Source organism: Bos mutus, chromosome 29 (assembly GCF_027580195.1).
Source record: "Bos mutus isolate GX-2022 chromosome 29, NWIPB_WYAK_1.1, whole genome shotgun sequence".
NCBI classification, from domain to species: domain Eukaryota; kingdom Metazoa; phylum Chordata; class Mammalia; order Artiodactyla; family Bovidae; genus Bos; species Bos mutus.
The window spans coordinates 27,388,744-27,414,963 of NC_091645.1; the positions used below are offsets into that span (position 1 = coordinate 27,388,744).

The following is a 26,220-nucleotide window of genomic DNA, read 5'->3' on the forward strand; positions in this document are numbered from 1 at the left end:
GTTGAGTACCACTGCCGTAGGGCCTGAGGCCAGTGAAACACTAGGAAAACATTCCAGACATCTACCGACAGCTCACATTTGTGTAAGAAATGGCATCTTGAAAAAAAGATTCTAACTGCATCATCCCATATTATTTCTACAACCACCTTAGAGATTGTTATCACTCATCTCTTCATCTTTCAGACACAGAAATTGACTTGAAACTCAATAATTCTGTTGTAACTACCATATCCCCCTGACACTTCATCAATCTGAGATCAGTTACTGGATGTTCACATTCAGTCAATATTTAGGACTTGCATAAATGATAGAATTTCATTTCTGAAACAAAATATATCTCTGATATTAACTCTAGTGCTTATTACCTACAGGATTGAGAGTCGCAAACTTGAACCTTCTTCAGCCTCATCTGGAGACAGTGTGGTACACAGATCACTGGGCCCCATCTCAGAGTTCCTGACTTGGTAGGTCTGGGGAGAGGCCTGAGAATCTGCATCTCTAACATCTTCATGTAATGCCAATGATGCTGGCCCAGGAACTGCACTTTAAGACCCACTGTGCTAGGCTGTTTCAGAACCACGAAAGTGACAGCAGCTCCAGATCTTGCCCCCTTTTGGGCTCATCTTTGAAATACTCAGGGTCTTGTCTTCCTCCCAAAACAAACAGCAGGATGAGGGAATATTCATCAGGAAAGACATCAGGATCACACAACTGGCCCAGATTCTCAAAACTAGCTTCACCAAGCAGTGCAAGAAGCAGCCTTTCATGCAATTCTTCTCTCATCACACAGGTCCCCCAAGGAGAATGGCTGCAGAAAATCACTCTACAGTGACAGAGTTCATTCTCGGAGGTTTAACAAATCGACCAGAGCTCCAGCTCCCTCTCTTCTTCCTCTTCCTTGGGATCTACTCTGTCACCATGGTAGGGAACCTGGGCATGATAACACTGATTTGTCTGAACGCTCAGCTTCACACCCCCATGTACTACTTCCTCAGCAACCTGTCCTTTGTGGATCTCTGCTACTCCTCTGTCATTACCCCTAAGATGCTGGTGAACTTTGTGTCAGGAAAGAACACCATCTCCTATGCAGGATGCATGGCCCAGCTCTACTTCTTCCTGGTGTTTGTCATTGCTGAATGTTACATGCTTACCATGATGGCCTATGACCGCTATGTTGCCATCTGCAGACCTTTGCTTTACAACATCATCATGTCTCATCGAGTCTGCTCCCTGCTGGTGGCTGGGGTCTATATCATGGGGCTCATTGGCTCAACCATAGAGACTGGCCTCATGTTGAAACTGCCCTATTGTGAACACCTCATCAGTCATTACTTCTGTGACATCCTCCCCCTCATGAAACTTTCCTGCTCTAGCACCTATGACGTTGAGATGACAGTCTTCTTTTTGGCTGGATTCAACATTGTAGTTACTAGCTTAACAGTCCTAATTTCCTATGCCTTCATCCTGTCCAGTATCCTCCACATCAGCACCACAGAGGGAAGGTCCAAAGCCTTCAGCACCTGCAGCTCCCACTTTGCAGCTGTGGGGATTTTCTATGGAACAACCGCCTTCATGTACTTGAAACCCTCCACGGCCAGTTCCCTGGCCCAGGAGAACATGGCCTCCGTGTTCTACACCACAGTGATCCCCATGCTGAACCCCCTGATCTACAGCTTGAGGAATAAGGAGGTGAAGGCTGCCATGCAGAAAACTCTGAGGGAAAAATTGTTTTGATACAAATGTTATTATTCTTTCTCAATTTTAAAAATAGCTTGACTTATCTGGCATGTGTCCCCAAGGGCAGAGGGGTTTTTGGCCATGAGGCATGTGGAATCTTAGCTCCCAACCAGGGGCTGAATGCACACCCACTGCCTTGGAAGGTGACTTCTTAACCACTGTACTACCAGTCACTTCTTTATTTCAAGACTTCAGGCTCTTTGGTCTGTGGATTGAGACTGTTTGACCAGTATCATGTGTGACAAGGAGGACCTTACACAAGTGGCCAAGGGCTTAGAATAGAGCCCAACAGGAGAGGCAGAGTCTGATCTTAAGGAAATGGCTTCCTGTGGAGCCGGGCTCAGCCTGCAGCCCTGTTCTAGGAGTGACCGTGAGCATTCCCTCGTGTTCCCTGGCCTCATCCTTCTGAGTCCATGTCTGTCACTGGTGTCAACATGACCTGTCCCAACCCCAGGGTCTGCTCTTCTGTTCCCTGCTCACTCCCACATCCACCTTTTCTGCCCTTCCTTTCTATGAACCCTCAATTTCCTCCTTGATTGGTTCTCTAAGTCATTCTGGTGGGGCTGGTGAGGGGTGGCCTCACGTCAGCCTTGGGACCCCTGCTCTTTTCTGTGTCCATGCCCAGCCTGTCCATCTGGCCTGCCGTGCTGGTTGTTGTCATGGAGATGATCTATCATGTGATAGCATAGGAGCCCCACCTCCAGGGACTGACCCTTAGGTCAGAGGGCTGACCAGATGCACTGCACTCTGTATAATTTGGGGCAAGAGAGATAGGGTAATTGGATGGGCTTCTCTTCTTTGTTCATGAACTTGACAGTTTGGCCAAGGGCCAAACTCAGTCTACCCTGAGTGCACAGCACCTCTAGGGGTCACTGTGAAACAATGCCACACTGCCAGGACCCTGCCCCAACAGGAGCCTCAGTCAGCAGGCTGGATGGGACAGGAGGGGTCCTCTTGCCCAGTGTGCCTTGTGTTTGGCTCACATCAGAGTAGCCTAGGATGCTTAACTTCTCCTCCCAATCTTATTTTGAATAATTTAAAGCCTTCAGAAAAGTTGAAAGTGCTTCGAAAGCCCTCTCCCTCAATAATGTGTCTCATTTGTGTTCTTCTTTTCTTGAACTACTTAGAATTAACTCATTGTCTTAAAAAAATTAAGTTGTAGACACAGCACTTCACTTTTCTTGTTGTTTTTTATTTTTAAACTCAAGTATAGTTGATTTTCAATGTTGTGTTAATTTCTGCTGTATGGCAAAGGGATTCAGTTATACATATATGTGCATCCTTTTTAAATATTCTCTTCCATTATGGTTTATCATAGGATATTGCATATAGGTCTCTGTGCTATATAGTAGGACCTTGTTGTTTATCCACTCTCTATATAGAAGCTTACATCTGCTAAGTCTAACCTCCCACTCGATCCCTCCCCCAAAATCCTCTACCTGGGCAACCACAAGTCTGTACTCAGTCCATGAGTCTGTTTCTGTTTCATAGATTCATTTGTCTCATGCAATCTACAGACTCAGTGTGATCCCTATCAAATTACCATTGGCATTTTTCACAGAACTAGAACAAAAAAATTCACAATTCATATGGAAACACAAAAGGCCTGAATAGGCAAAGCAGTCTTGAGAAAGAAGAATGGAGCTAGAGGAATCAACCTTCCTGACTTCAGATTATACTACAAAGCTACAATCATCAAGACAGTATGGTACTGGCACAAAAACAGAAATATAGACCAATGGAACAAGATAGAAAGCCCATAAATAAACCCATGCATGCACCTATGGGTATCTTATTTTTGACAAAGGAGATAAGAATATACCATGGGGCAGAGACAGCCTCTTTAGTAAATGGTGCTGGGAAAACTGGACAGCTACATGTAAAAGAATGAAATTAGAACACTTCCTAACACCATACACAAAGATAAACTCAAAATGGATTAAAGACCTAAGTATAAGACCAGAAAGTAAAAACTCTTAGAGGAAAACATAGGCAGAACACTCGATGACATAAAGAAGGATCCTCTATGACCCAACTCCTAGAGTAACAAAAATAAAACAAAAGTAAACAAGTGGGACCTGAGTAAACTTAAAAGCTTTTGCACAGCAAAGGAAACTATAAGCAAGCTGAAAAGACAACCCTCAGAATGACAGAGAGTAATAGCAAATGAAACAACTGACAAAGGATTAATTTCCAAAATATACAAGTAGTTCATAAAACTCAATAAGAGAAAAGCAAATAACCCAATCAAAACGTGGGGGAAAACCTAAACAGACATTTTTCCAAAGAAGACATACAGATAGCAAACAAATACATGAAAAGATGCTCAACATTGCCCATTATTCAGTTCAGTTCAGTTCAGTCGCTCAGTCATGTCCGAATCTTTGCAACCCCATGAATCACAGCACACCAGGCCTCCCTGTCCATCACCAACTCCCAGAGTTTACCCAAACTCGTGTCCATTGAGTCAGTGATGCCATCCAACCATTTCATCCTCTGTCGTCCCCTTCTCCTGCCCCCAATCCCTCCCAGCATCAGGGTCTTTTCCAATGAGTCAACTCTTCGCATGAGGTGGCCAAAGTACTGGAGTTTCAGCTTCAACATCAGGCCTTCCAATGAACACCCAGGACTGACCTCTTTTAGGATTGACTGGTTGGATCTTCTTGCAGTCCAAGGGACTCACAAGAGTCTTCTCCAACACCACAGTTCAAAAGCATCAATTCTTCAGCACTTAGCTTTCTTCACAGTCCAACTCTCACATCCATACATGACCACTGGAAAAACCACAGACTTGACTAGACGGACCTTTGTTGGCAAAGTAATGTCTCTGCTTTTTAATATGCTGTCTAGGTTGGTCATAACTTTCCTTCCAAGGAGTAAGCATCTTTTAGTTTCATGGCTGCAGTCACCATCTGCAGTGGTGTTGGAGCCCAAAAAACTAAAGTCTGACACTGTTTCCACTGTTTCCCCATCTATTTCCCATGAAGTGCTGGGACCAGATGCCATGATCTTCGTTTTCTGAATGTTGAGCTTTAAGCCAACTTTTCACTCTCCTCTTTCACTTTCATTAAGAGGATTTTTAGTTCCTCTTCACTTTCTGCCATAAGAGTGGTGTCATCTGTATATCTGAGGTGATTGATATTTCTCCCAAAAATCTTGATTCCAGCTTGTGCTTCTTCCAGCCCAGCGTTTCTCATGATGTACTCTGCATAGAAGTTAAATAAGCAGGGTGACAATATACAGCCTTGATGTACTCATTTTCCTATCTGGAACCAGTCTGTTGGTCCATGTTCAGTTCTAACTGTTGCTTCCTGACCTGCATATAGGCTTCTCAAGAGGCAGGTCAGGTGATCTGGTATTCCTATCTCTTTCAGAATTTTCCAGTTTATTGTGATCCACACAGTCAAAGGCTTTGGCATAGTCAATAAAGCAGAAATAGATGTTTTTCTGGAACTCTCTTGCTTTTTTGATGATCCAGCAGATGTTGGCAATTTGATCTCTGGTTCCTCTGCCTTTTCTAAAACCAGCTTCAACATCTGGAAGTTCACAGTTCACGTACTACTAAAGCCTGGCTTGGAGAATTTTGAGCATTACTTTACTAGCATGTGAGATGAGTGCAATTGTGCGGTCATCTGAGCATTCTTTGGCATTGCCTTTCTTTGGGATTGGAATGAAAACTGACCTTTTCCAGTCCTGTGACCACTGCTGAGTTTTCCAAATTTGCTGGCATATTGAGTGCAGCACTTTCACAGCATTATCTTTCAGGATTTGAAATAGCTCAACTGAAATTCCATCACCTTGTTCGTAGTGATGCTTTCTTTTTTTTTTTAATTTTATTTTATTTTTAAACTTTACAATATTGTATTAGTTTTACCAAATATCGAAATGAATCCACCACAGGTATACCCGCGTTCCCCATCCTGAACCCACCTCCCTCCTCCCTTCCCTTACCCTCCCTCTGGGTCGTCCCAGTGCACCAGCCCCAAGCATCCAGTACCGTGCATCAAACCTGGACTGGCGACTCGTTTCCTACATGATATTATACATGTTTCAATGCTATTCTCCCAAATCTCCCCACCCTCTCCCTCTCCCACAGAGTCCATAAGACCGATCTATACATCGGTGTCTCTTTTGCTGTCTCGTACACAGGGTTATTGTTACCATCTTTCTAAATTCCATATATATGTGTTAGTATACTGTATTGGTGTTTTTCTTTCTGACTTACTTCACTCTGTATAATAGGTTCCAGTTTCATCCACCTCATTAGAATTGATTCAAATGTATTCTTTTTAAAGCTGAGTAATACTCCATTGTGTATATGTACCACAGCTTTCTTATCCATTCATCTGCTGATGGACATCTAGGTTGCTTCCATGTCCTGGCTATTATAAACAGTGCTGCGATGAACATTGGGGTACACATGTCTCTTTCCCTTCTGGTTTCCTCAGTGTGTATGCTCAGCAGTGGGATTGCTGGATCATAAGGCAGTTCTATTTCCAGTTTTTTAAGGAATCTCCACACTGTTCTCCATAGTGGCTGTACTAGTTTGCATTCCCACCAACAGTGTAAGAGAGTTCCCTTTTCTCCACACCCTCTCCAGCATTTATTGCTTGTAGACTTTTGGATCGCAGCCATTCTGACTGGCGTGAAATGGTACCTCATAGTGGTTTTGATTTGCATTTCTCTGATAATGAGTGATGTTGAGCATCTTTTCATGTGTTTGTTAGCCATCTGTATGTCTTCTTTAGAGAAATGTCTATTTAGTTCTTTGGCCCATTTTTTGATTGGGTCCATTTATTTTCTGGAGTTGAGCTGTAGGAGTTGCTTGTATATTTTGAGATTAGTTGTTTGTCCGTTGCTTCATTTGCTATTATTTTCTCCCATTCTGAAGGCTGCCTTTTCACCTTGCTAATAGTTTCCTTTGATGTGCAGAAGCTTTTAAGGTTAATTAGGTCCCATTTGTTTATTTTTGCTTTTATTTCTAATATTCTGGGAGGTGGGTCATAGAGGATCCTGCTGTGATGTATGTCGGAGAGTGTTTTGCCTATGTTCTCCTCTAGGAGTTTTATAGTTTCTGGTCTTACGTTGAGATCTTTAATCCATTTTGAGTTTATTTTTATGTATGGTGTTAGAAAGTGTTCTAGTTTCATTCTTTTACAAGTGATTGACCAGTTTTCCCAGCACCACTTGTTAAAGAGATTGTCTTTAATCCATTGTATATTCTTGCCTCCTTTGTCAAAGATAAGGTGTCCATATGTACGTGGATTTATCTCTGGGCTTTCTATTTTGTTCCATTGATCAATATTTCTGTCCTTGTGCCAGTACCAAACTGTCTTGATAACTGTGGCTTTGTAATAGAGTCTGAAGTCAGGTAGGTTGATTCCTCCAGTTCCATTCTTCTTTCTCAAGATCACCTTGGCTATTCGAGGTTTTTTGTATTTCCATACAAATTGTGAAATTATTTGTTCTAGCTCTGTGAAGAATACCGTTGGTAGCTTGATAGGGATTGCATTGAATCTATAAATTGCTTTGGGTAGTATACTCATTTTCACTATATTGATTCTTCCAATCCATGAACATGGTATATTTCTCCATCTATTAGTGTCCTCTTTGATTTCTTTCACCAGGGTTTTATAGTTTTCTATATATAGGTCTTTAGTTTCTTTAGGTAGATATATTCCTAAGTATTTTATTCTTTCCGTTGCAATGGTGAATGGAATTGTTTCCTTAATTTCTCTTTCAGTTTTCTCATTATTGGTGTATAGGAATGCAAGGGATTTCTGTGTGTTGATTTTATATCCTGCAACTTTACTATAATCATTGATTAGTTCTAGTAATTTTCTGGTGGAGTCTTTAGGGTTTTCTATGTAAAGGATCATGTCATCTGCAAACAGTGAGAGTTTTACTTCTTCTTTTCCAATTTGGACTCCTTTTATTTCTTTTCTGCTCTGATTGCTGTGGCCAAAACTTCCAAAACTATGTTGAATAGTAATGGTGAATGTGGGCACCCTTGTCTTGTTCCTGACTTTAGAGGAAATGCTTTCAATTTTTCACCATTGAGGATAATGTTTGCTGAGGGTTTGTCATATATAGCTTTTATTATGTTGAGGTATGTTCCTTCTATTCCTGCTTTCTGGAGAGTTCTTATCATAAATGGATGTTGAATTTTGTCAAAGGCTTTCTCTGCATCTATTGAGATAATCATATAGTTTTGTTTTTCAATTTGTTAATGTGGTGTATAACATTGATTGATTTGCGGATATTGAAGAATCCTTGCATCCCTGGGATAAAGCCCACTTGGTCATGGTGTATGATCTTTTAATGTGTTGTTGGATTCTGATTGCTAGAATTTTGTGAAGGATTTTTGCATCTATGTTCATCAGTGATATTGGCCTGTAGTTTTCTTTTTTTGTGGGATCTTTGTCAGGTTTTGGTATTAGGGTGATGGTGGCCTCACAGAATGAGTTTGGAAGTTTACCTTCCTCTGCAATTTTCTGGAAGAGTTTGAGCAGGATAGGTGTTAGCTCTTCTCTAAATTTTTGGTAGAATTCAGCTGTGAAGCTGTCTGGACCTGGGCTTTTGTTTGCTGGAAGATTTTTGATTACAGTTTCAATTTCCGTGCTTGTGATGGGTCTGTTAAGATTTTCTATTTCTTCCTGGTCCAGTTTTGGAAAGTTGTACTTTTCTAAGAATTTGTCCATTTCTTCCACGTTGTCCATTTTATTGGCATATAATTGTTGATAGTAGTCTCTTATGATCCTTTGTATTTCTGTGTTGTCTGTTGTGATCTCTCCATTTTCATTTCTAATTTTATTGATTTGATTTTTCTCCCTTTGTTTCTTGATGAGTCTGGCTAATGGTTTGTCAATTTTATTTATCCTTTCAAAGAACCAGCTTTTGGCTTTGTTGATTTTTGCTATGGTCTCTTTTGTTTCTTTTGCATTTATTTCTGCCCTAATTTTTAAGATTTCTTTCCTTCTACTAACCCTGGGGTTCTTCATTTCTTCCTTTTCTAGTTGCTTTAGGTGTAGGGTTAGGTTATTTATTTGACTTTTTTCTTGTTTCTTTAGGAATGCCTGTATTGCTATGAACTTTCCCCTTAGGACTGCTTTTAAAGTGTCCTACAGGTTTTGAGTTGTTGTGTTTTCATTTTCATTAGTTTCTATGCAAATTTTGATTTCTTTTTTGATTTCTTCTGTGATTTGTTGGTTATTCAGCAGCGTGTTGTTCAGCCTCCACATGTTGGAATTTTTAATAGTTTTTCTCCTGTAATTGAGATCTAATCTTACTGCATTGTGGTCAGAAAAGATGCTTGGAATGATTTCCATTTTTTTGAATTTACCAACGCTAGATTTATGGCCCAGGATGTGATCTATCCTGGAGAAGGTTCCATGTGCGCTTGAGAAAAAGGTGAAATTCATTGTTTTGGGATGAAATGTCCTATAGATATCAGTTAGGTCTAACTGGTCTATTGTATCGTTTAACGTTTGTGTTTCCTTGTTAATTTTCTGTTTAGTTGATCTAGCCATAGGTGTGAGTGGGGTATTAAAGTCTCCCACTATTATTGTGTTATTGTTAATTTCTCCTTTCATACTTGTTAGCATTTGTCTTACATATTGCGGTGCTCCCGTGTTGGGTGCATATATATTTATAATTGTTATATCTTCTTCTTGGATTGATCCTTTGATCATTAGGTAGTGACCATCTTTGTCTCTTTTTACAGCCTTTGTTTTAAAGTCTATTTTATCTGATATAAGTATTGCTATATATAAGTATTACTCCTCTTTTCCACTCCTCCCTACTTATTCTTACCCAAGCACTTCTACCTGATCCTTTTATGTGAATTTCTTAGTCACAGTAACAATAATGCCAGCCACTACCATGTTTTGGGGCACTCACTCTGAGCCACACAACACATAAATTCTTCATATGCCTTCTTTTAATTACTATTCGCAACAGTTAGGTACCATGTCTTATGTTTCCTTCACTGGCAGGCAGGTCCTTTACCGGTAGCGCCACCTGGGAAGGCCTCACTGCTGTATACTTATCTTCAGACTAATAATATTGTACACATTATGTACATCATTTGTATGTTGATTATACTACAATAAAATGGGTCTCTTTAAAAAAAAAAAAAGACTGCATCTTAACACTCAAAATCAATCAATAATCACAGAATGTGAGATCATATATACATTTTGCAAATAAATGTGGCTAAGTCACAAGTCCAAAGTGTGCAATCTCCACTTTATCCCTAAACTCACGCAACCACTGATTCACTTTCTATAGCACTTGATTAGTTTTCCCTGATCACAGTACACAACGGTGTCTGATATGTTTTGCCCAACACAATGCTTTCGAGGTCTTTCATATTGTTGTGTGTATCAATAATATATTTCTTTTTCATTAGTAGTAATCCATTGCTTGTATAGATGCAATAATTTTTTCCCACCTGTTGAAGGACAGTTGGTTGTTTCCAGTTTGAGTTACTGTGAATAAAGGATATATAAGCATTCATGTACAGAACTCTTTGTGAACATATGTTTTCAATCTCAGTTCAGTTCAGTTCAGTTCAGTCGCTCAGTCGTGTCCGAATCTTTGAGACCCCATGAATCACAGCACGCCAGGCCTCCCTGTCCATCACCAACTCCCAGAGTTCACTCAGACTCACGTCCATCAAGTCAGTGATGCCATCCAGCCATCTCATCCTCTGTCGTCCCCTTCTCCTCTTGCCCCCAATCCCTCCCAGCATCGGGGTCTTTTCCAATGAGTCAACTCTTCACATGAGGTGGCCAAAGTACTGGAGTTTCAGCTTTAGCATCATTCCTTCCAAAGAAATCCCAGGGCTGATCTCCTTCAGAATGGACTGGTTGGATCTCCTTGCAGTCCAAGGGACTCTCAAGAGTCTTCTCAACACCACAGTTCAAAAGCATCAATTCTTTGGCACCAGCTTTCTTCACAGTCCAACTCTCACATCCATATATGACCACTGGAAAAACCATAGCCTTGACTAGAACCTTTGTTGGCAAAGTAATGTCTCTGCTTTTGACTATGCTGTCTAGGTTGGTCATAACTTTTCTTCCAAGGAGTAAGCGTCTTTTTAATTTCATGGCTGCAGTCACCATCTACAGTGATTTTGAAGTCCAAAAATAAAGCCTGACACTGTTTCCACTGTTTCCCAATCTACTTGCCATGAAGTGGTGGGACCAGATGTCATGATCTTCGCTTTCTGAATGTTGAGCTTTGTCAGCATTTTCACTCCCTTTCACTTTCAACAAGAGGCTTTTAGTTCCTTCTCACTTTCTGCCATAAGAGCATTCTTTGCATTGCCTTTTGGGATTGAATGAAACTGACCTTTCCAGTCCTGTGGCCACTGCTGAGTTTTCCAAATTTGCTGGCATATTGAGTGCAGCACTTTCACAGCATTATCTTTCAGGATTTGAAATAGCTCAACTGAAATTCCATCACCTTGTTCGTAGTGATGCTTTCTTTTTTTTTTATTTTATTTTATTTTTAAACTTTACAATATTGTATTAGTTTTACCAAATATCGAAATGAATCCACCACAGGTATACCCGCGTTCCCCATCCTGAACCCACCTCCCTCCTCCCTTCCCTTCCCTACCATCCTCTGGGTCGTCCCAGTGCACCAGCCCCAAGCATCCAGTACCGTGCATCAAACCTGGACTGGCGACTCGTTTCATACATGATATTATACATGTTTCAATGCTATTCTCCCAAATCTCCCACCCTCTCCCTCTCCCACAGAGTCCATAAGACCGATCTATACATCGGTGTCTCTTTTGCTGTCTCAGACACAGGGTTATTGTTACCATCTTTCTAAATTCCATATATATGTTTAGTATACTGTATTGGTGTTTTTCTTTCTGACTTACTTCACTCTGTATAATAGGTTCCAGTTTCATCCACCTCATTAGAACTGATTCAAATGTATTCTTTTAATAGCTGAGTAATACTCCATTGTGTATATGTACCACAGCTTTCTTATCCATTCATCTGCTGATGGACATCTAGGTTGCTTCCATGTCCTGGCTATTATAAACAGTGCTGCGATGAACATTGGGGTACACGTGTCTCTTTCCTTCTGGTTTCCTCAGTGTGTATGCTCAGCAGTGGGATTGCTGGATCATAAGGCAGTTCTATTTCCAGTTTTTAAGGAATCTCCACACTGTTCTCCATAGTGGCTGTACTAGTTTGCATTCCCACCAACAGTGTAAGAGGTTTCCTTTTCTCCACACCTCTCCAGCATTTATTGCTTTGTAGACTTTGGATCGCAGCCATTCTGACTGGCGTGAAATGGTACCTCATAGTGGTTTTGATTTGCATTTCTCTGATAATGAGTGATGTTGAGCATCTTTTCATGTGTTTGTTAGCCATCTGTATGTCTTCTTTGAGAAATGTCTATTTAGTTCTTTTGGCCCATTTTTTGATTGGGTCATTTATTTTTCTGGAGTTGAGCTGTAGGAGTTGCTTGTATATTTTTGAGATTAGTTGTTTGTCCGTTGCTTCATTTGCTATTATTTTCTCCCATTCTGAAGGCTGCTTTTTCACCTTGCTAATAGTTTCCTTTGATGTGCAGAAGCTTTTAAGGTTAATTAGGTCCCATTTGTTTATTTTTGCTTTTATTTCAATATTCTGGGAGGTGGGTCATAGAGGATCCTGCTGTGATGTATGTCGGAGAGTGTTTTGCCTATGTTCTCCTCTAGGAGTTTTATAGTTTCTGGTCTTACGTTGAGATCTTTAATCCATTTTGAGTTTATTTTTATGTATGGTGTTAGAAAGTGTTCTAGTTTCATTCTTTTACAAGTGATTGACCAGTTTTCCCAGCACCACTTGTTAAAGAGATTGTCTTTAATCCATTGTATATTCTTGCCTCCTTTGTCAAAGATAAGGTGTCCATATGTACGTGGATTTATCTCTGGGCTTTCTATTTTGTTCCATTGATCAATATTTCTGTCCTTGTGCCAGTACCAAACTGTCTTGATAACTGTGGCTTTGTAATAGAGTCTGAAGTCAGGTAGGTTGATTCCTCCAGTTCCATTCTTCTTTCTCAAGATCACTTTGGCTATTCTAGGTTTTTTGTATTTCCATACAAATTGTGAAATTATTTGTTCTAGCTCTGTGAAGAATACCGTTGGTAGCTTGATAGGGATTGCATTGAATCTATAAATTGCTTTGGGTAGTATACTCATTTTCACTATATTGATTCTTCCAATCCATGAACATGGTATATTTCTCCATCTATTAGTGTCCTCTTTGATTTCTTTCACCAGGGTTTTATAGTTTTCTATATATAGGTCTTTAGTTTCTTTAGGTAGATATATTCCTAAGTATTTTATTCTTTCCGTTGCAATGGTGAATGGAATTGTTTCCTTAATTTCTCTTTCAGTTTTCTCATTATTGGTGTATAGGAATGCAAGGGATTTCTGTGTGTTGATTTTATGTCCTGCAACTTTACTATAATCATTGATTAGTTCTAGTAATTTTCTGGTGGAGTCTTTAGGGTTTTCTATGTAAAGGATCATGTCATCTGCAAACAGTGAGAGTTTTACTTCTTCTTTTCCAATTTGGACTCCTTTTATTTCTTTTTCTGCTCTGATTGCTGTGGCCAAAACTTCCAAAACTATGTTGAATAGTAATGGTGAATGTGGGCACCCTTGTCTTGTTCCTGACTTTAGAGGAAATGCTTTCAATTTTTCACCATTGAGGATAATGTTTGCTGAGGGTTTGTCATATATAGCTTTTATTATGTTGAGGTATGTTCCTTCTATTCCTGCTTTCTGGAGAGTTCTTATCATAAATGGATGTTGAATTTTGTCAAAGGCTTTCTCTGCATCTATTGAGATAATCATATAGTTTTTGTTTTTCAATTTGTTAATGTGGTGTATAACATTGATTGATTTGCGGATATTGAAGAATCCTTGCATCCCTGGGATAAAGCCCACTTGGTCATGGTGTATGATCTTTTTAATGTGTTGTTGGATTCTGATTGCTAGAATTTTGTTAAGGATTTTTGCATCTATGTTCATCAGTGATATTGGCCTGTAGTTTTCTTTTTTTGTGGGATCTTTGTCAGGTTTTGGTATTAGGGTGATGGTGGCCTCACAGAATGAGTTTGGAAGTTTACCTTCCTCTGCAATTTTCTGGAAGAGTTTGAGCAGGATAGGTGTTAGCTCTTCTCTAAATTTTTGGTAGAATTCAGCTGTGAAGCTGTCTGGACCTGGGCTTTTGTTTGCTGGAAGATTTTTGATTACAGTTTCAATTTCCGTGCTTGTGATGGGTCTGTTAAGATTTTCTATTTCTTCCTGGTCCAGTTTTGGAAAGTTGTACTTTTCTAAGAATTTGTCCATTTCTTCCACGTTGTCCATTTTATTGGCATATAATTGTTGATAGTAGTCTCTTATGATCCTTTGTATTTCTGTGTTGTCTGTTGTGATCTCTCCATTTTCATTTCTAATTTTATTGATTTGATTTTTCTCCTTTGTTTCTTGATGAGTCTGGCTAATGGTTTGTCAATTTTATTTATCCTTTCAAAGAACCAGCTTTTGGCTTTGTTGATTTTTGCTATGGTCTCTTTTGTTTCTTTTGCATTTATTTCTGCCCTAATTTTTAAGATTTCTTTCCTTCTACTAACCCTGGGTTCTTCATTTCTTCCTTTTCTAGTTGCTTTAGGTGTAGGGTTAGGTTATTTATTTGACTTTTTCTTGTTTCTTTAGGAATGCCTGTATTGCTATGAACTTTCCCCTTAGGACTGCTTTTAAAGTGTCCTACAGGTTTTGAGTTGTTGTGTTTTCATTTTCATTAGTTTCTATGCAAATTTTGATTTCTTTTGATTTCTTCTGTGATTTGTTGGTTATTCAGCAGCGTGTTGTTCAGCCTCCACATGTTGGAATTTTTAATAGTTTTTCTCCTGTAATTGAGATCTAATCTTACTGCATTGTGGTCAGAAAAGATGCTTGGAATGATTTCTATTTTTTTGAATTTACTAACGCTAGATTTATGGCCCAGGATGTGATCTATCCTGGAGAAGGTTCCATGTGTGCTTGAGAAAAAGGTGAAATTCATTGTTTTGGGATGAAATGTCCTATAGATATCAGTTAGGTCTAACTGGTCTATTGTATCGCTTAACGCTTGTGTTTCCTTGTTAATTTTCTGTTTAGTTGATCTATCCATAGGTGTGAGTGGGGTATTAAAGTCTCCCACTATTATTGTGTTATTGTTAATTTCTCCTTTCATACTTGTTAGCATTTGTCTTACATATTGTGGTGCTCCCGTTGGGTGCATATATATTTATAATTGTTATATCTTCTTCTTGGATTGATCCTTTGATCATTAGGTAGTGACCATCTTTGTCTCTTTTTACAGCCTTTGTTTTAAAGTCTATTTTATCTGATATAAGTATTGCTATATATAAGTATTACTCCTCTTTTCCACTCCTCCCTACTTATTCTTACCCAAGCACTTCTACCTGATCCTTTTATGTGAATTTCTTAGTCACAGTAACAATAATGCCAGCCACTACCATGTTTTGGGGCACTCACTCTGAGCCACACAACACATAAATTCTTCATATGCCTTCTTTTAATTACTATTCGCAACAGTTAGGTACCATGTCTTATGTTTCCTTCACTGGCAGGCAGGTCCTTTACCGGTAGCGCCACCTGGGAAGGCCTCACTGCTGTATACTTATCTTCAGACTAATAATATTGTACACATTATGTACATCATTTGTATGTTGATTATACTACAATAAAATGGGTCTCTTTAAAAAAAAAAAAAGACTGCATCTTAACACTCAAAATCAATCAATAATCACAGAATGTGAGATCATATATACATTTTGCAAATAAATGTGGCTAAGTCACAAGTCCAAAGTGTGCAATCTCCACTTTATCCCTAAACTCACGCAACCACTGATTCACTTTCTATAGCACTTGATTAGTTTTCCTGATCACAGTACACAACGGTGTCTGATATGTTTTGCCCAACACAATGCTTTGAGGTCTTTCATGTTGTTGTGTGTATCAATAATATATTTCTTTTTCATTAATAGTAATCCATTGCTTGTATAGATGCAATAATTTTTTCCACCTGTTGAAGGACAGTTGGTTGTTTCCAGTTTGAGTTACTGTGAATAAAGGATATATAAGCATTCATGTACAGAACTCTTTGTGAACATATGTTTTCAATCTCAGTTCAGTTCAGTTCAGTTCAGTCGCTCAGTCGTGTCCGAATCTTTGAGACCCCATGAATCACAGCACGCCAGGCCTCCCTGTCCATCACCAACTCCCAGAGTTCACTCAGACTCACGTCCATCAAGTCAGTGATGCCATCCAGCCATCTCATCCTCTGTCGTCCCCTTCTCCTCTTGCCCCCAATCCCTCCCAGCATCGGGGTCTTTTCCAATGAGTCAACTCTTCACATGAGGTGGCCAAAGTACTGGAGTTTCAGCTTTAGCATCATTCCTTCCAAAGAAATCCCAGGGCTGATCTCCTTCAGAATGGACTGGTTGGATCTCCTTGCAGTCCAAGGGACTCTCAAGAGTCTTCTCCAACACCACAGTTCAAAAGCATCAATTCTTTGGCGCTCAGCTTTCTTCACAGTCCAACTCTCACATCCATATATGACCACTGGAAAAACCATAGCCTTGACTAGAACCTTTGTTGGCAAAGTAATGTCTCTGCTTTTGACTATGCTGTCTAGGTTGGTCATAACTTTTCTTCCAAGGAGTAAGCGTCTTTTAATTTCATGGCTGCAGTCACCATCTACAGTGATTTTGAAGTCCAAAAAAATAAAGCCTGACACTGTTTCCACTGTTTCCCAATCTACTTGCCATGAAGTGGTGGGACCAGATGTCATGATCTTCGTTTTCTGAACATTGAGTTTTAAGCCAACTTTTTCACTCTCCTCTTTCACCTTTGTATCTAAGAATTCTTTGGTCATAGGCAAGTTTAAAAGAAACTACCAAACAATCCTATAAAGAGGTTGTTTAATTTTATTTTCTATTATCACTGTATAAGAAGTTCGCTTGCTCTCCATTCTCAACAAAATGATGTTGTCACATTTTCAAGCGTTAGCACCCCTAGTGGGTACATAGTGAAAGTGTTAGTCACCCAGTTGGGTCTGGCTCTTTGCAACCCATGCAGTGTAGCCAGGCTTCTCTACCCATGGGATTCTCCAGGCAAGAAAATGTTAAGCTATATAAGGAAAACAATTGCAATGGACTGAAACACACATAAAACATGGTTAAATTAGGAAGAATATAAAGATACTAAAGAAAACAACTAGCTTTCTTTGTTAGATAATAAGAAACTAAACTATAATTTTGAAAATTAGAAAATGAAGGTGAGGTAAACACTTCTATATGAACTGTGGTGATGGATATACAATCTGTGCATGTGATAAAATTGCTTTGAGGTTAGTTTACATACACACAAATGAGTATAAGTAAATATGGGGAAATCTGAAGAAGATCGATCGACATTTGGGGCTTCCCTGGTGACTCAGGGGGAAAAGAATCTTCCTGCAATGTGGAAGATGAGGGCTCGGTCCTTGGGTCAGGAAGATCCCCGGAGAAGGGAGTGGCTACCCACTTCAGTATTCTTGCTTGGCAAATTCCAAGGACATCCTGGGTGTGATATTGTATTATAATTCTGCAGATTGTTCCCATTGGGGAAACTGCTCAAGGGTACACAGGATCTCTCTCTATTATTTCTTGTATCCCTATGTGAATCTACAATTAACTCAAAAGAAAAGGTTTAAAAATCTTCACTAGCAGCATTTTCACAGATAATATATTGCTGAATGTAGTCTTGAAAAGGGCACATTCTTATCAGCATATTTTCCTTATGAATGAGAATATACAAGCGAAGAATTCTTACAAATCTACCTTCTTATGCCCTCAACCTCCTCCCATTCTACACAGTCAATCTACAGGTCCAACATCAAGGTGACAAATTTAGCACTCCTTATGAATTAACATTCCTTTAGTGAAATTACACAGTTTTATTAAAACAGTCAACTCTATTCTTTAAATCCTTTCAAATAAGCCTTTTAATCATAGTTGATTATGCGTGATCGTGAACAACTAGTGATGAGGAACAACCATAATGACAGTGACTGACGTTGTTGATAATAATAACCGCGGGGGTTGTGGGGCTGGTGGCGCTGCTTGTAATGATGATACTGTGGATGGTGATGGACTCATTGATGATAAATTACTTGAAAGGAGGCATTAGACTGTAGTTTCTCAAACAGCAAGTTGACTTCCCCAATAAAAGGAAAATTAACACACTTGGGACCCAAGAACATAATTCACAGCACAAGTGTAAATCAAAACTCTAACTGTCCTTTGCAAAGGGCCCAGTCTCTGAAGTGACTGCCTCCCAGGAGAAGTTCTGCTCATATACATATAAACACACCCACACATCTCCCAACCTCATGGACCCTTTTTTCATGATGGGGCTAGCCCCTTTGAGTAACTTTAAGATTAGATGTAAATCTTTACGGTCCTCTCATCTACCAATATTGATTTCCTAACTGTCAAAATCGAGGCATTTCCAAATACTTCCAGGAGACTGTGTACAGCTGTACATTGGCAGAAGTATTTAATTACAATTTAAACAATTCTATGATGGCAAGAACCGCTACAATATTGTAAAGTAATTAGCTTCCAATTAAAATAAAGGAATTAATTTTATAAAAAACAATTCTATGAGAAAAATACTTCTTTCATCACCTCTTGTGTCTGATGCAAGCTATCTCCAACCCTGTGTTTACCTTCATCTCCGGGTGGTTTTTCTTTGTGTGCTGTGTTCTTGTGGGCAGCAATCCTGAGCCTCTGATGGTCTGGTAGAACTGGAGGTAGGAACTGTAGTGACTGATATCAAATATGGGGTCATGTTTTCCTATTTTATATTGTTAGATGACTGTGGGAATCAATAATTAAGTTAATGCTGTCTAGGATTTTCCCATCTGCACCTCACTAAGCAAATACTGTTCACTCTGTACGGCCCTGTGATTTCTGGCAATGGTGTATTCTAGGTGGATTGTCTATGTTTCTTAAGTTTTAAGAGGTGGAATTTGAGTAGAAGGGAATTTGTAAGATTTTTTAATCTATTGTTGCTCCCTGCAAGAATTTTTTTCTTTTTTACAATTAACAGAAATAATACTCAAAAAATCTTAGTTACCTCTGATAGTAATTATTATAAAGTTAGCAATTTAACCATCACTAATTTAATATGTAGTGTTTATACTGCAATTCAGATTTTCTCATCTTCATACTATTAATATAATCAAGAATTTTTACACCTAGAAAAAGAAATATAGTGCTAAAGTTACTATTATTATAGGAATGAGACAATGCATTATAAAATTATAAAGTGATACATTAAAAAAGGTTACAAAAATTATTTAAAATACATATATGCTTATACACATATAGATACGTACACGAAAGTGAAATGACATGCTTAGTCATGTTGGACTCTTTGGGACCCTGCGGACTGTAGCCCACCAGGCTCCTCTGTCCATGGGATTCTCCAGGCAAGAATGTTGGAGTCAGTTGCCATGCCCATCTCCAGGGGATCTTCCCAACCCAGGGATGGAACACAGGGTCTCCTGCATTGCAAGCAGATACTTTACCATCTGAGCCACCAGGGAAGCCTAGATACATACTCTTTTGATGTTCAGAAGGCAATGGCACCCCACTCCAGTACTAAGTACGCTAAGAGTTGGACACGACTGGGTGACTTCACTTTCACTTTTCACTTTCATACATTGGAGAAGGCAATGGAAACCCACTCCAGTGTTCTTGCCTGGAGAATCCCAGGGACGGGGGAGCGTGGTGGGCTGCCATCTATGGGGTTGCACAGAGTCAGACATGACTGAAGCGACTTAGCAGCAGCAGCTCCAAGTTGTGCTGACTCTTTGTGATCCCATGGACTTCAGCATTCCAGGCCTCACTGTCCCTCATCATCTCCCAAAGTTTGCTCAAGTCCATGTCCATTGAATCGGTGATGTATATATGCACTGAAGCATTGAAAAAAACCTAAAAAATCATGATGACTATTGCTTGTCTCCAAGGAGCCAGAAGGGCATTTTATGTTTGCTTATTTATATCCCTGATTTTCTGCAACACACATATACTGGTTTGGTAAGTTTTCTTTTTTATTTCTTAAATTAATTAATTAGGTTTTTGTGGGTTTTTTTCTGCACTGGGTCTTTGGAATTGCACAAAGGCTTCCTCTAACTGCAGCAAGTGAGGGCTACTCTCTAGTTGCTGTGCACGGGCTTCTCTTGACAGTGGCTGATCTTGTTGCAAAGCACGGGATCTAGGGCACAGGCTTCAGTAGCTGCAGAACTCATGCTTAAGTAGTTGTGGCGCACGGGCTTAGTTGCTCTGTGACATGTGGGATCTTCCCAGACCAGGGATCAAACTCATGTCACCTGCACTGGAAGACACATTCTTAACCACTGGACCACCAGGGAAGTCCTGATAATTTTTCTTTAATGCATCTGAAATTGGCCATAAAATCTATCATCTTTGTCTAAAAATTCAATAAGTTAACTTCATTAAATAATAACAAAGTGCTACAAAAAAGATAACCTAGAATAAGGTAACATAGTTTAGAGGACAAATAACAAACTGGTAGACAGAAGTCCTAAGGTTTAGTTAGACCAAGTTCCGTGTCTTCCTAGTTTTATGCCTTTTGGTAACTTATTTAAATTTTAGATTCATGTTGATGTATGGCAAAACCAATACAATATTGTAACGTAATTAACTTCCAATAAAAAAAAATAAATAAATTTTAGAACTTCTGTTTCCTAGAGAAGAGGAAAATAATATAGCTTTCCCCTTTTTATATGCTATGCACAATGTAAGACATCAAGGATAAAACACATTCAACCACAACATTGCTCAGACCTCTAGGTGCGTTGATTTGTAAGGCTACACACTTCGGCCAAGGGAAGAGTTTATGATTAGAAGAAAGCAGTTTCAGTTCCAAGTTCTTCATAATTAGAAAGTCTCTGGAAAGTCACTTAGTGTTTGGCACTTCAGTTTTCTCCATATAAACATGTGAATGAAAATTCTACTCTAAACACATTTCTCCTCATATGCGAAACATTTCAGAGGAGTTAATGAGAATGACTTTTGAAGAGCAGTATACAAAAGTTAGTAACTGTGTAAGTAACCAATTAAAATAGTGCAAATTTAAGACTTTAACTTAAAGAATACCTGTCAGAGAAGGGATATCTATAGGTATCATATCCAGCAATGATGATCCGTGCTTCTTAGGACATCTTAGGACTTAAGCACTTTGTCATTAGGGAGATGATGGTTTGATATCATAATCAAAATGAAAATAAGAACAATAATAAAAGTAGCTGGTGAGCATTTACTCTGGAATGTCCTATATGTCAGGGTCCAGGCTTCACCAGAGATGAATTAATTAGAACCTCTCTGGCTGAAACATAGATATCGACACTTTTTAAATGTTGCAGGTGATTATAATGTACAGACAATGTTGAGAACCATTGCCTTAGGAACTGAGGCCAGTGAAAAACTAAGAAAACATTCCAGACATCTACTGACAGCTCACATTTGTATAGGAAATGACATCTTGAAAAAAAAATTCTAACTGCATAATCCCATATTATTTTTACAACCAGCTTAGAAATTGTTATCACTCATCTCTTCATCTTTCAGACACAGAAATTGACTTGAAACTCAATAATACTTTTGTAACTAACATATCCCCCTGACACTTCATCAATCTGAGATCGGTTACTGGATGTTCACATTCAGTCAATATCTAGGACTTGCATAAATGATAGAAGAATTTCATTTCTGAAACAAAGTATATCTCCAATATTAACTCTACTGCTTATTACCTACAGGATTGAGATTCGCAAACTTGAACCTTCTTCAGCCTCATCTGGAGACAGTGTGATACACAGATCACTGGGCCCCATCCCAGAGTTCCTGACTTGGTAGGTCTGGGGTGAGGCCTGAGAATCTGCATCTCTAATATCTTCAAGTGATGCCAGTGATGTTGGTCCAGGAATGCACTGTTTGATTTGTTTTGAATTCCAGACATGGAGTTCAGAGAATGGAGAGAATAGTGTGGTCTGGAGTGCTTAGAAAGAATCCATGGAGGACCTACAGACTTTTGAAAAAGAAATGGATTTGGTTGGTCTTTTAGGAATCATAGAGTAATTTTTCTTAAGCTGGCAGGATTATTAAGAAGATCTGGTTCAATCATTCTGTTTACAGATAGGGAAACCAAGCCCAGAGAGGCAAAGGACATGTCCAAAGGTACACAGCTAGTGTATGCCAAAAATGTCTGGAATTCAGATACTTTTATTCTTAGGTCAATTCTTTTTCCTCTATACAGTGATTTTGGTTTGTATGGAATAGAAATTAGGATAATTAGGCCTAATTGAATCCACAGGTTTGTATGAGAGATCCATGGGAAATATGAGCTGAATAAGGTGAAGACCAGATCCTGGCGGATCTTGAGCGTTATCTTGAAGACTTTAAATTCAGAACAACAGGGAGGCATACAAAATGCTTCAAGTCTTGTTCCGTCTTTTCTCACCAATGAAGGTGATGTAGGTATGGAGGTATGGAGGTATGGAGAATAGATTGGAGTTGAGGAAGGAAGTGGAACTTGAGTCTGGAAGACCTTGTAGCAGTCCAGATGTTAGTGCAGTTAGGGGCCTAGTTGCATTTGAGTTTGCGTTTAGAAATTTGTAGAGGGTTTTGAAGATGACACGCAATTCTTTGGTAAGATGTGTGTACCCAGAATTCTTAGTGAGAGCTTGGGAGTAAAAAGCCTGGAGAACTAGTCTTTTACCTTAACTCTGTATATGGTTGTAAATGACATTTTAGTATCTAAGTGATGATTCCTCTTAAGGAAGCCAAGCCTGGAAAGTAGAATATAACATTATACTACTGTGAAAATAGTGATGGAGGGAGAGGAAAGGGCAGAAGGAGCAGATGGACAATGAATGGGATCAGCTTCCAAGGGAGGGCCTGGACATCTCTGTCAGAGGAGCTATGTTGAAGCTAGGGAGTCAAGCCACCAGGGACTGCAGCCTCACACTGTCATTTTAGGACTCAAGAGGCCAATGGAAGTAAGATCTGCCTGCTGGACCCACAAATGCTTTGGGTGGATAGATTGTGCTAAAGCCCAGGCCCATACATGTATCCACATAGATTTTCAGCCAGGGCTGATGAGAATAGATTGATACAGTCCTTACCAGGCCAGTGAATTGGCACCGGGTATGATACTTTAAAATTTTTTCCATCCTCGGGAATCTTTTTCCATCTCTAAGGAAAAACTTTAAAAGTCAGCAAGAAAGTGAGAACACAGACCTTCAAATAATATCTCATACTGGATCTGAGAGTTTGGGTTGCAGAAAAAAATCTGGTCCTAGAGTATTCAACAAATACTTACTGAGCAGGACCTGTTAAACACCAGATGCTATGCTAAGTGTTGGACTTTAATCTTTGCATCATATTGCATCAAATGTTGTTGATACAGAATATTAATATTTGGTTCTATTTTGCATTAAGTTCTTTAAGCTCCATGGGGATTCTCCAGGCAAGAATACTGGAGCGGATTGCCAGACCCACTGTGCTAGGCTATTTGAGAACCATGAAAATGACAGCAGCTCCAGATCTTGCCCCCTTTTGGGCTCATCTTTGAAATACTCAGGGTCTTGTCTTCCTCCCAAAACAAACAACAGGATGAGGGAATATTCATCAGGAAAGATCAGGATCGCACAGCTGGCCCAGAGTCTCAAAACTAGCTTCACCAAGCAGTGCAAGAAGCAGCCTTTCATGCAGTTGTTCTCTCATCACACAGGTCCCCCAAGGAGAATGGCTGCAGAAAATCACTCTACAGTGACAGAGTTCATTCTCGGAGGTTTAACAAGTCAACCAGAGCTCCAGCTCCCCCTCTTCTTCCTCTTCCTTGGGATCTATTCCATCACCATGGTAGGGAACCTGGGCATGATAACCCTGATTTGTCTGAACGCTCAGCTTCACACCCCCATGTACTATTTCCTCAGCAACCTGTCCTTTGTGGATCTCTGCTACTCCTCCGTCACTACCCCTAAGATGCTGGTGAACTTTGTCTCAGGGAAGAACACCATCTCCTATGCAGGGTGCATGGCCCAGCTCTACTTCTTCATTGTGTTTGTTGTTGCTGAGTGTTACATGCTGACAGTGATGGCCTATGACCGCTACGTTGCCATCTGCAGACCTTTGCTTTACAACATCATCATGTCTCATCGAGTCTGCTCCCTGCTGGTGGCTGGGGTCTATATCATGGGGCTCATTGGCTCAACCATAGAGACTGGCCTCATGTTGAAACTGCCCTATTGTGAACACCTCATCAGTCATTACTTCTGTGATATCGTCCCCCTCATGAAACTTTCCTGCTTTAGCACCTATGACATTGAGATGACAGTCTTCTTTTTGGCTGGATTCAACATCGTAGTTACTAGCTTAACAGTCTTAATTTCCTATGCCTTCATCCTGTCCAGTATCCTCCGTATCAGCACCACAGAGGGAAGGTCCAAAGCCTTCAATACATGCAGCTCCCACTTTGCAGCCGTGGGGATTTTCTATGGAACGACCGCCTTCATGTACTTGAAACCCTCCACAGCCAGTTCCCTGGCCCAGGAGAATGTGGCCTCCGTGTTCTACACCACAGTGATCCCCATGCTGAACCCCCTGATCTACAGCTTGAGGAATAAGGAGGTAAAGGCTGCCATGCACAAAACTCTGAGGGGAAAATTGCTTTGATGCAAATGTCATAATTCTTGCTCCAATTTAAAAATAAGTTGTTATAGACTTTTGGACTCTGTGGGAGAAGGCGAGCGTGGGATGATTTGAGAGAATAGCATTGAAACATGTATATTACCATATGTGAAATAGATTGCCAGTCCAGGTTCAATGCATGAGACAGGGTGCTCAGGGCTGGTGCACAGGGATAACCCTGAGGGATGGGATGGGGAGGAAGGTGGGAGTGGGCTTCAGGATAGGAAACACATGTACACCCATGGCTGATTCATGTCAATGTATGGCAAAAACCACCACAATATTGTAATTAGCCTCCAATTAAAACAAATAAATTAATTTAAAATTTAAAAAAAGAAAAAAAAATAAGTTGTTATGAATCCCAGAGGGAACCCTTCTGAATGATCGCCACCTGAGATGGGATACAGTCCCTTCTCTGAATGTCTGGGTGACTTCTCCTGCCTCCTTCCCTCTTCCTTCCTTCCCTCTCTCAACTCTCAGATCTATTTAAAACCAGATAATTTTAATGTCATTTATCTCATTTAGGAAACATTTCCTCTATCCTGAGTCCTATGGTAGAACTCTACTCTCTTAATTGTAATTTAACATCAATTTTAAACTTTCACAGATTCACAGATAAAGAGACTAAACAGTGGCTACTGGGGGGAGGGACACTAGGGGCATGAGATTACGAAACACTACTATGTATAAAATAAATAAGCAGCAAGGATGTATTTTACAGCACAGGGAAATAAAGACATCAGTTTATAGTAACTTTAAATGCCGGTTCATTTGCTAAGTCAGGTATGACTCTTTGTGACCCCGTGGACTCTAGCCTGCCAGGCTCCTCTGTCCATGTGATTTCCCAGGCAAGAATGCTGAAGTGGGTTGCCATTGGAGTCACCTATAAAAATGCCATACATCTGGAAAAAATATAATATTGTAAATCAATAAAAAATACACATCAATAAAAATTAAACTTTGAGCAGTGAGTTTGAGAGTCACTCACTGTTTAATTTTCTTCCTTATAGAAGGTATTTCTCAACTTAGTTGCTACTTTTTTGCACTTGGGAGAAGACAAGGCAGAGAGAGGTGGATCTGAGAGTGACCAAGAAGTGATGCCCAGAGCTTTCTCATCCAGACTTCCTCCTCTCCTCTCTTTCACTCCTCCCTACTTATTCCTCCCCAAGAACTTCTACCTGATCCCTTTATGTGACTTTCTTAGTCACAAGAATAATAATGCCAGCCACTAACATGTTTTTGGACTCTTATTCTTAGCCACACAACTCTCCTAAATGCTTTATATGCCATAGTTCAGTTACACTTCCCAACAGTTAGGTACCATTGTTTCCCCATGTACTGTGGAATTTAGTGTGATAACTAGCCCAAGGTCACACAGCTGGTAAACAAAGACACTGGGATTCAAAGCCAAGTCTAAGTGACTCTGGCGCCCACACTCCTGGCTCTCAGTCATCCCCTTTGCTTTAGGCTGGTGCTCCCTCTGAACAGTGTACTAATCCTGCCCTAATCGTGCTCTTCTAATTTCAAATGCCTCCTGAAACCCATTCCTCAGATCCTTACCTTTCCTCATCTGCCCTAATCTCCACATTGATAGGCAACATATTCAGTATGACTAAGGCAAGGCGACACTAG

The 26,220-nt window shown here is 39.8% G+C and overlaps 2 protein-coding genes across 2 annotated transcripts; both read left to right on the top strand.

Annotated features, from left to right (window-relative positions):
- The first annotated feature begins 804 nt into the window (after window positions 1–804).
- On the top strand, window positions 805–1,734 carry LOC102270716 (olfactory receptor 8A1). Its single transcript, XM_005903934.2, has one exon. It carries the CDS (start codon window positions 805–807, stop codon window positions 1,732–1,734), a length of 930 nt encoding a protein of 309 aa, XP_005903996.2.
- A 20,642-nt stretch (window positions 1,735–22,376) lies between these two features.
- Window positions 22,377–24,573, top strand: LOC102274890 (olfactory receptor 8A1). Its single transcript, XM_070365027.1, has 2 exons — window positions 22,377–22,390; window positions 23,640–24,573. The coding sequence occupies exons 1-2, from the start codon at window positions 22,377–22,379 to the stop codon at window positions 24,571–24,573; spliced, it is 948 nt and encodes a 315-aa protein (XP_070221128.1).
- The last annotated feature ends 1,647 nt before the right edge of the window (window positions 24,574–26,220 follow it).

Bases quoted from the DNA above. Each gene is read 5' to 3' on its own strand.
- LOC102270716 (XM_005903934.2), top strand. From the start codon at position 805: ATGGCTGCAGAAAATCACTCTACAGTGACAGAGTTCATTCTCGGAGGT.